The following is a 10,265-nucleotide window of genomic DNA, read 5'->3' as shown; positions in this document are numbered from 1 at the left end:
CTGAAAGAGAGTTGGGGGCGGGAGAAACCCTGGCAAGTGATAAGTTTGAGTTATTGCCACGTGTACCACAGGTACAGATGAGGGGAGAATACAGAAACAATGAATTGCAGATGCTGGTCAATATACAAAAACACAAAAGCGCTGGAGTAACTCAGCAGGACAGACAGCATCTCTAGAGAACACAGGTAAGTGGCGTTTCAAGTTGAGACCCTCGAGACAGATGGGGGGAGAGGGGAGTAAGATGAAAAAGGGGAGAGGCAGGACAAAGCCTGGCAGATAACAGGTCTGGGGCGGCAGAGTTAATATGTAGATGATTGGAACAAAGGCCAGAGATAAGAACGGAAGGTATGAGATGTTTGAAGTGTTGCAGATTGTGAAGCCAGAGGGAGGAAAGTAGCGGGAGGAGGGGTGGGTGCAAGAAATAAGAGAGTGAGGAGAAGAAGGAAGGGAAGAGTGTTAATTGGATGTTACTTAAAATTGGAGAATTCAATGTTCATGCCATTAGGTTGTAAGCTACCCAGGCGAGGGAAGTTCGATTGGCAGCTGGATGGAGTGAATGACAAAGGCTAGAAATGAAAAGGAGACAAAGGTGTCAGATAAGGAGTGAAGAGTGTAAAGACAGAGGATGGATATAGATGGAAGGGCACGGGGGGGAGGGGGGGTGAAGAAGGGGACTCCAGGACTGATGGATGTCATCCAAGGTCGATCAGGATATATTTCCCACTGTTCCACAAAATGATGGAATTTTAAAAAAAATCAGTTGTGCAATGGTAAAACCTTGTACATCGTACAGACAAGCCTCATTATAGAGGACCACAGGGGGAAGAATGGTGACCGTTATTGCAGATTGTCCACTATAACTAAGTAAGGGATTTCCTTCAACTACCTAGCGGTCACTCCGTGAAACAGCAAGTTGTTTTCAAATGCAAAGTTCTTTTTAACAGCTAAAAATGTATTTTTGTTCTGCAAGGTAAAAATACTAAAGACTGGTTGAAGCAATTGCTTGTCAACAATGTAGCTGGCAGCCTGTGTTCCAACAGAGACAGTGGTGTCTGATCACTCTGGGGACACTCCGTCCACTATAACCAAAATACTGAAGTAACTCAGCGGGTCAGGCTATGTAAAGGTCTAAAGAGGGCAGAAGGCCATCGGGGAGGTCCATGAGGAAGGGGACCAGTGGAGACAGAAAAAGGAGTCATCACTGGGTGGTGAGGACTTTTTGGCATAGAAAAAGGCACAGAGGCAGAGGAAGAAAAGCTCGATGTGGCAGACCTGTGGAGTTATAAAGAGATCCGTAATAACAAGGGAAGATGGTATCCTCCCTGAGATAGCGCGACAATGCAAATATACGCACACAAGGTTTCAACCAGAGATATTACTTCCCCATCTCCTGCAATTAACTGAGACAGGCAGAGTAAACACAGTTGCATCTCTCTCGCTGAACCTCCTGGATAAAAGCCAGCTTCAGCTGGTTTTCACAAACTGGAAGAACACCTTTGTTTGAGTAAATAGTTATATAGTGCATTTAAAATCCTCAAAGACAATTTGGGGCGGGGGTTGGTGGCAGAACCTCAGCAAGCACCAGTTCCAGAGCATGTGCTCTTTAGGGAATGACGTGCACCACCTGGTTTTATCCAGTGAGCCGGTATCGTCTACAAACCTAACGTGATAACATTCATTCCACCCACAGAGTTCTTGCGCTGGTCAGTCAGAACATTCTCCTTTCTCCCGCATGGAGCCAGGTTTTTACAAAGCATTTTGATTGCAAGATGCAGAGTGGAAATATGTTTAAATTTTATAAAAGCCATGCTTTAAAAATCTTACAACTTTCAACCCCTCACTTAGGGTCAAGCAATTTGCATAAAATATGTTTAGTGCACTGACTTCTTTATTGCAAAACTAGCATATTAAAAATGCCCTGAGTACACCACAAGTTATGCTAAAAGTAGGTCTTCACACCTATCATCATTAAAATGTGGCATCGCAAAATGGAGCCCTGAGAGTGATTGTTTGATCAAACCATGATTCTATCTGCCCTGACTCGTGCAGTGTGAGTCAAATGGACAATAGTGACAAGACCTGCCCCAGTAGAGAGGTGTCTAATGCTAGGATCTGGACCACCCTGACTGGTCCCACAGCAACATTCATGTATGAGGCAGCAGCAAGTCTACTATACTGGGGAAACCCCACTGCAATCAGCCTCTCTCTATTTGGGTCTTTATCCTGCACTGTAGACAAATGTGATTTCCCCCGACATTTCTGTTGAGTTGAATAATGTTTTAAGTTTGCATTAATATACAGGCACCTCACGCTTTAAGCATGTTTGATTTATGGGTTTTTGAAATAACGTGCTAGTTTCGTTAATACCAAAGCTTGATTTACACACTGATATTTTTGGAATTATGCACCTCAACTTTACCGCTGACCATATAATAATAATAATAATAATAATGCATTACATTTATATAGCGCTTTTCATATACTCAAAGACGCTTTACAGAATATACGTTTCATTTACGTGTTTTTGAATTACGCGCTGCTTTTCAAACACATATTCCCCACATAAAATGCGAGGTGCCTGGATGTTAAACTGTGGACTGAAGTAATAATATTTTAAACAGCATAACATTCATGGTACCAACTATAACCCCACGAAGCAATAACGTGGATAGTTACAAGCAGCTATGTCCATCACATTTGCACAACTTTTTGTCCATGATATAAAGGCAAAACGGTGACTTGTGTTCTTTCCCAGCCTGTAAAGGCATTATTCCTGTAAGCAGGAATCACTGGGCATAGTGATCCTATGTGGAAACAGTCAAAGCCCATTGCCTCGATGTAACACAGACATGTGTTCCTGTGTTTGAGTTGCCATTTGGCCAGAGGTATCCAGAGTCATTACAATCAGTTGGGTAAAATAAAGCTTCATCCTTTGGTGTGAACACAATTCGCATTCTTCCAACATTTATGTGGAAGATCTTTCAGATAAATCCAGCTACGTGGCTTCAAGCTTGAGGTCAGGTGCCGATTGGAAAAAAGGCAACATTCAAGAACTCTTGGTTTCAAAAAAACGAATCCATTCTTCTCCACCGACCAAGTCATTTAGACTTGGATTTCTTTGCATGAAGACTGCTTTTCTCCATTCAAGCAAGAATTTGGGAAACTGCTAATTTGAAAAGAACCAAGGAAGCTAGAAGATTATACCATCACAGGGACTGCGGGGAGAATAAAGATCCAGGATTCACAGAAAATTCCCACTTTTCCTACAGAAAAAGCTGCGTTTTGGACTTATGGCTGTTTGCCTGACGATAAGACCGAAGCTTCGCTCTGGGATTGGAGTCATCGCTGTCACAATTGCTGCTTTTCCATTCAGACTTTAGTGGTGTCAGCTCAGGGGCAACAATATCCCCATCCTATCATATCATATCATATAAATACAGCTGGAAACAGGCCTTTTCGGCCCACCAAGTCCGTGCCACCCAGTGATCCCCGCACATTAACACTATCCTACACCCACTAGGGACAATTTTTACATTTACCCAGCCAATTAACCTACATACCTGTACGTCTTTGGAGTGTGGGAGGAAACCGAAGATCTCGGAGAAAACCCACGCAGGTCAAGGGGAGAACGTACAAACTCCTTACAGTGCAGCACCCGTAGTCAGGATCGAACCTGAGTCTCCGGCGCAGCATTCGCTGTAAAGCAGCAACTCTACCGCTGCGCTACCGTGCCGCCCTGTAGGTAGGAACAAACATACACTGGTTTATCACCATGTAGGTGGGATAGGAAAATCATTATCAGCCTATTTAAAATTCATACGTTAAATGGTTAGAGAACAACTTCCAAAATGTATGAAAAAAGGAACTACAGATGCTGATTTACAAAAGGACCCAAAGTGCCAGAGTAATTCAGCGGGTCAGGCAGCATCTCTGGAGAACAAGGACAGTTGAAGTTTTGTTTCAGAACTCTTATTCCATGTGCCTTATGAGTTAACAACAGAGCCAATCTAGAATAAATGAGTGTGTCTATAAATATTTATAAATATTTACAAGAAGCTGCAGATGCTGGTGTACAAAAATGACACAATGTGCTGGAAGTGCAGCAGGTCCGGCAGCATCTCGGGAGTACATGGATAGGTAATGTTTTGGTTCAGGACCCATCTTCATACTGATTGTGGGGGGTGGAGGGCGGGGAAGGAAGAAAGCTGTGAGAAGAAAGGCAGGACAAAACATAGCAGGTAATAGGTGAACACAGGTGAAGGGGAGGTCTCACAGGAAGATGTTGAAACATTGAATTCTCCAATTTTAGGTAACCTCTAACAACTTCCCGCTCCTTCCTTTCTCCCCCACACACCACTCCTCCGTTTCTTCCCCTCACCCCCTCCCCTGTGCCCTTCCTGAACTCGCACCTATTTCTTCACTCCTCTCCACTTCCACTCATATTCCTTCCTCTGGCTTCACAATTTGCAACTCTTCAATCCTTCTGTCTCACACCTTCTGTTGTATTCTCTGGCCTTTGCTCCAAGCATAAGCCTATCAAATACCCCCCTCGCCTATGTCCACCTATTACCTGCGCTGTATCCTGTCCCTCCTCTCTCCCCCCCCCCCCCCCCCACCAATGTACAAAGAAGGGCCCTGACCCAAAACGTCGCCTATACATGTTCTACAGAGATGCTGCCTGACCCGCTGAGTTACTCCAGCACTTTGTCTCCTTTTCTTAAAAGAAAAAAACTTCCTTTCCTGTCACACATCATTAAAACCCACGCCCATGTCATCCATCCACCATGGTCCAATCCAACCTAGACACAAGGAACTGCAGATGCTGGAATCTTGTGTACAATACAAAGTGATGGAGTGACTCAGTGAGTCAGGCAGCACCTCAGGAAGACATGGATAGGCGAATTTTGAAGAAGGGCCCTGACCCGAAAAGTCACCTATACATGTACCTCCAACAGAATATTTGTCGTTTATTACGTTATTAGGACAGCACAGACTTGACGGATCTGTGATCTCCAACGATTTTATGATTCTTGTATAAAGGCAACGAGGAGCTGATTCCTATCAACAACGTTACTGGTGGAAGCGGATTTGATAGTGACGTTTAAGTGGCATTGAGACAGGCACATGAACAGACAAGTAATGGAGGGAATGCAGAAATAAAGAAATGCAGATGCTGGTTTACACCAAAGATAGCCTCAAATGTAATCTAAGGAATGGAGGCATATGGGTCGGGAATGGAGGGATATGGATCACGTGCAGGCAGATGGGATTAGTTTAAATGGCATCATGTTCGGCACAGACACAGTGGGCCAAAAGGCTTGTTCCTGTGCCGTAATGTCCCAGGAGTACAACATAGCCAAGGAAAGATGCAGAAACTGTTACTGTAAATGGTAGCATCATCCTACCTTTGGTTTGGAAAAGTTACTGTTAATACACCACTGGTCAAAAAGCTTGTGGGCGGCCTGCACACTCTTGTCGTCAGTCTTCTTGCAGTAGACCTGGATCAGCTGCTCTGTAAAGCTCGATGGAAGCATCTGAGATACCTGGATGTGCAGCAGAGAGAGATCAATGGTGCTTTATTGTCACATGTGCACTGCACAGTAAAATTATTTTTGCATAGATCACACATGCACGAGTTACCATATTTTGGCGCCATTTGCAAAAAGTCTAAAGTCCGGTCCATGCGCCCGATCCAGGCAAGCTGCAGGGCAATCCCCCTGCCGGGTCTTCCCAACAACCTACAACCACCGGTGCTAGCAGTGTAGATGGCCACTCATCCCCTCACACCATCTGCACAACTTAATAAGATTGTGGCTGATTTGTTGTAACTCCAGATCCACAATTTAACTTATCAAGTATCTATCTACACCCCTCTGCTCTCATGTCAACTATGACCAGGTGACCATTTTATATTAATATCCTTGAAGATAAGATTTATACAAGGAAACCTAATTCTAGATTCTCCCAAAAGAATTCTGCCAATCTTGCCAATACCATGCAGGCTCTTAAGAGTTTCAGAGGGACACAAAGTACTGGAGTAACTCAGCGGGTCAGGCAACATCTCTGGAGATCATAGATGTGTGACATTTTGAGACAAGACTCTTCTAGTTTCTGTAGAGTTTCCTCTCGCTCTAAGCTCCAGTAGATACAAGTCTAGCCTCTAACCTTTCCTGCAAAGACGACCAGATCATAACAGGCCTCTAACCCATTGGAGCAAGGTCCAGTTCCAAGTCACACCAAGGTGATAGTTGGATTCCAGCTTAGACCTTGACCACGGGAACCAAACCCAAAGCAAAGGGCAAGACACCCGTGACAGTGTCGGAGCAACAGTCAGTTTTGAGTGGCACAGTGTCGGAGCGGTTGAATTGCTGCCTTACAGCACCAGAGACCCGGGTTCGATCCTGACCAGGGGTGCTGTCTGTATGGAGTTTGCACGTTCTCCCTGTGACCACGTGGGTTTTCTCTGGGAGCTCCCGTGTCCTCCCACACTCCAAAGCCATGGGGGTTTGTAGGATAATTGGCTTCCATAAATTACCCATAGTGTGTAGGACATCAAACGGGGAGACAATAGACAATAGGTGCAGGAGTAGGCCATTCGGCCCTTCGAGCCAGCACCACCATTCAATGTGATCATGGCTGATCATTCTCAATCAGTACCCCATTCCGGCCTTCTCCCCATACCCCCTGACTCCACTATCCTTAAGAGCTCTATCTAGCTCTCTCTTGGAAGCATTCAGAGAATTGGCCTCCACTGCCTTCTGAGGCAGAGAATTCCACAGATTTACAACTCTCTGACTGAAAAGGGTTTTCCTCATCTCCTTTCTAAATGGCCTACCCCTTATTCTTAAACTGTTTCTGGACTCCCCCAACATTGGGAACATGCCTCTAACATGTCCAACCCCTTAATAATCTTATATGTTTCAATAAGATCCCCTCTCATCCTTCATGCTTACTTTCAGTGACTGATGCACTAGGACACCCAGATCTCGTTGTACGTCCCCTTTTCCTAACTTGACACCATTCAGATAATAATCTGCCTTCCTATTCTTACAACCAAAGTGGATAACCTCACACTTATCCACATTAAACTGCATCTGCCATGCATCCGCCCACTCACACAACCTCGGTAATAGGTGGTCAGTGTGGACTCGATGGGCCAAAGGACCTGTTGCAACAGTGTATCTCTAAAACCAAACATTAATTTATACCCCGTGTTGGTCCGTGCACGGCTCGAGGGAGACATGTTTACGTGCAGTTTCAGAAAAAGGACGTGTTTCCACCTCGGGCCTGGAAAACGTACCTGGTCTTTGGGGATTTTGATGGCCACGTTGGGGTCGTTCTTGCAGTAGAACCACATCTCGTTAATGGGATTCTTCTCCTTCATGCCGTAGTCCATACGCACCACCTAGAGTGCAGAATAGTAAATACGTTCATTCAGTCGGGAAAACATTACCCACTACCGGCAATTTACAGCGGCCAATTAACCCATCATTGGGATGAGGGAAGAAATCAGTACTAACAGTCTGGCAATTAAATAAGTGGTACTTCCATTACATCTTTCACAGGTCTGCTAGTAAAGCTGCTGCCTTACTGTTTAGAAATAAGGGTTACCCCGATATACTGCTATCCTCCCTCATCACCATGACATGTGGATTTATTGGCAACTGTAAATTGGTCCTGGTGGGTAGGAGAGCGATACAAACTGGAGAGGCTGTGGAGGGTTGATGGGAATGAGGGAAGAATCAAATAGGATTAGTGTGCATGAGAGTTTGATGATTTCTATGGAGCTCAAGAGGGTTTATTGTCATATGTCCTGAAACATTCATACACGCAAATATACATACACACACATGAGAATCTATGTTATTAGCTGATATAGTCAATTAGAGATATTATATTTTGTTGTAGTAGAGATGGTTTCTTTTGTTGTTTTAGCTAATATAAAATGAATGCTTATTTTAGTGGAAAGCAGTAAGATGGATGCTTGTGGCAGAAATGTTATCCTTGGGAACAGAATGTGTTTGTCCCTTTACGAATGATAAGGAGTGTACAGAAGAGATGGGGCTATTGTCCTCTCCCACTTCTCTGTCTGACTGCGAGTGCTGTGTATTGAAACAGTAAAGCAAGGTCATGCAGCTGCGAGATTGCTCGTCTATAGAGATAAAGAAAGTTTATTTCTTAATAACAACTCCTTATTTGGGTGCGTGTGAAAGTAGGAAAAGTTTTGAATCCACTCTAGGTAAATTGATGCGTTTCTCTAAAAACATGTGACTTATATTAATGGTTTGGTTTCTGAGCATGTGACCTGTATCAATGATTTTGTCTTCTCTGTAACCATGGGAATTGTATTAGATGTGTAATTGGTCCTTGTATTAGATGTGTAATTGGTCCTTGATTTCTTTTTGTCACACCTCTCTTTTTCTGTATAAAAAGTAAACAATCGTGGCAAAGTTGTTCTTCCCCTCCCCTGAGTTGAGATCTCTTCAGACACTAGTATTGTGTCTGGAGATCTTCTCGGGAAGAACCCCATGGTGGAATAAATCTGATGTGCTAATCCAGTATCACGTGTGATTATTCAGACTGAAGGTAAAGAACTTGATTTAACATTTTGGTGGCAGCGGTGGGATTTCAAAAGACAATTACCATGAGTTCGCGGCCAAGGAGCTGAGAAGTCTCGGAGGCAGAGAGAGGAATTGGGCCCCCGATGCAAGTGGTTTGTTTTACTGCATCGGTTTCCACTGATCTGTCGTCTGATGACGAATTGGCCATTCGCTAACTCTTGTGTGATGTCTTGACGAAATCAGGTCAGTCTGGCGAATACTGGAAGCGGCAGATATTTTGGTCAGTGATTGGTATCACTGGGAGTCGACTATAATTGTATGATATCGATATCAATACCACTGGATCAGGTTTCAGTCCTGAGAGTGGGGCACAGGTCAGGGTTCAGTCCTGAAAGTGCGGACGCTGTTCAGGTTTCAGTCCTGAAAGCGTGGACGTTGTTCAGGTTTCAGTCCTGAAAGCGTGGGTTACAGTCGCTGTAAGATTGGGTCCGATTGTGTGTATGAAAGTGTTGTGAGGTGTGTGAGCTTGTGTGTAGTGTTGTGGGGGGGTATTAAGATTTGTGACGTTTGGAACACGACTGTGTAATTTGTGTCATTTGCAACGCACTGTGTTGAATTATCAGTCGGCAAGATGGGTAATCGTTTGGATACTACAACTGAATCAAACAGTGCTTTGCAAATCTTATGTGAATGGTATCTTGACAAATCAGAGCAATTCAGACAATTGTCGGGGGAGTTAAACAAGAAATTAGGGGATGACTTTTGGCCATTAGGAGGAATAAAGGTTCTGGATGATGTTAAGAAGGTTCAGGAGATAATTTGGAAGGGTAATAGGAGTACTGTGGCTAAGGAACTTATTGCCCTGTGGAAACAGTATTGTCAAGAATTAAGGCAAGTTGGCAGGATAATGCTTTGAAATTGGGAATAGGAATTACTGAAGGGGGAATGGCTAAATCAACCAGAGTGTTAAAGAAGGAATGTGCTCATGAAAAACATTTGAAACAGAAGTATGGTAAGACCCTAATTGGGTCTGGGGGTATTGATGTAGGTGGGATATGTAATCCGATGGTTGACCTTGCCGTGGCAGGGGGAGACGACGATGATGACTTGGATGAGTGGAATATTAGAACTAGCAGGGTGCCCCAGAAGCCCACTGCACCTCCCCCTCCACCATATATATCTCCTGCCCATGCGCCGATATCCCAAATATCTGGCAGCCCTGATTCCCAGCCGCTAGCAATCACAACCCAGGTGAATAATGCCTCAGGAGGTCAGGGAACGAGCCAGCAGCTGGGTTCACAGCATACATCTCCTGTAGCTTCCCGTACCAGAAATAAGACTAAAAATAATCGGGTATCGATCTCACTACCACCACTTAGTATGTCTAGATCAAGAAGACAACGAAGAAATCAGAGGCAAATATTTCAGAGTTATAGTGATAATAGTAGTGAGCATTCTGTGGACGACCCGTTATCCCTGAGGTCTGATTCTGATGTTGAAAACCCTATTGTATATAAATCAACATCCCGTCAATTTCCGGTCAGGCAAATGCCCAATCCTGCCTTTAACCCAGCAGTTCAGGTGGGCGTTAATAATCCTCAGACTGTGGGAGTTTTCTTTCCTTGGAAGCCTAGTGATTTAATGGCAATTTTGGCCAGAATGCCGGAAAGAAAGGAGTCACCCTCCTCATTTGTGGACTTTCTA

The 10,265-nt window shown here is 44.2% G+C and overlaps 1 protein-coding gene across 1 annotated transcript in view; it reads right to left on the bottom strand.

The window, feature by feature from the left end:
• Positions 1–3,239: 3,239 nt before the first annotated feature.
• Positions 3,240–10,265, bottom strand: part of LOC144604418 (deoxynucleoside triphosphate triphosphohydrolase SAMHD1-like) — a 45,987-nt gene continuing 38,961 nt past the window's right edge. Inside the window, exons 15-17 of the mRNA XM_078418810.1 lie at positions 7,301–7,405; positions 5,406–5,543; positions 3,240–3,413 (exon numbers count right to left, since the gene is read on the bottom strand). Coding sequence (XP_078274936.1) covers positions 3,264–3,413; positions 5,406–5,543; positions 7,301–7,405 — 393 coding nt within the window. The 3' untranslated portion in view covers positions 3,240–3,263. The remainder of the gene's footprint in view (positions 3,414–5,405; positions 5,544–7,300; positions 7,406–10,265) is intronic.

Source organism: Rhinoraja longicauda, chromosome 22 (genome assembly GCF_053455715.1).
Source record: "Rhinoraja longicauda isolate Sanriku21f chromosome 22, sRhiLon1.1, whole genome shotgun sequence".
In the NCBI taxonomy this organism is placed as follows: Eukaryota; Metazoa; Chordata; class Chondrichthyes; order Rajiformes; family Arhynchobatidae; genus Rhinoraja; species Rhinoraja longicauda.
The sequence above is the reverse complement of the archived record's forward strand: the minus strand, read 5'-3'. Positions and strand labels throughout refer to the sequence as shown.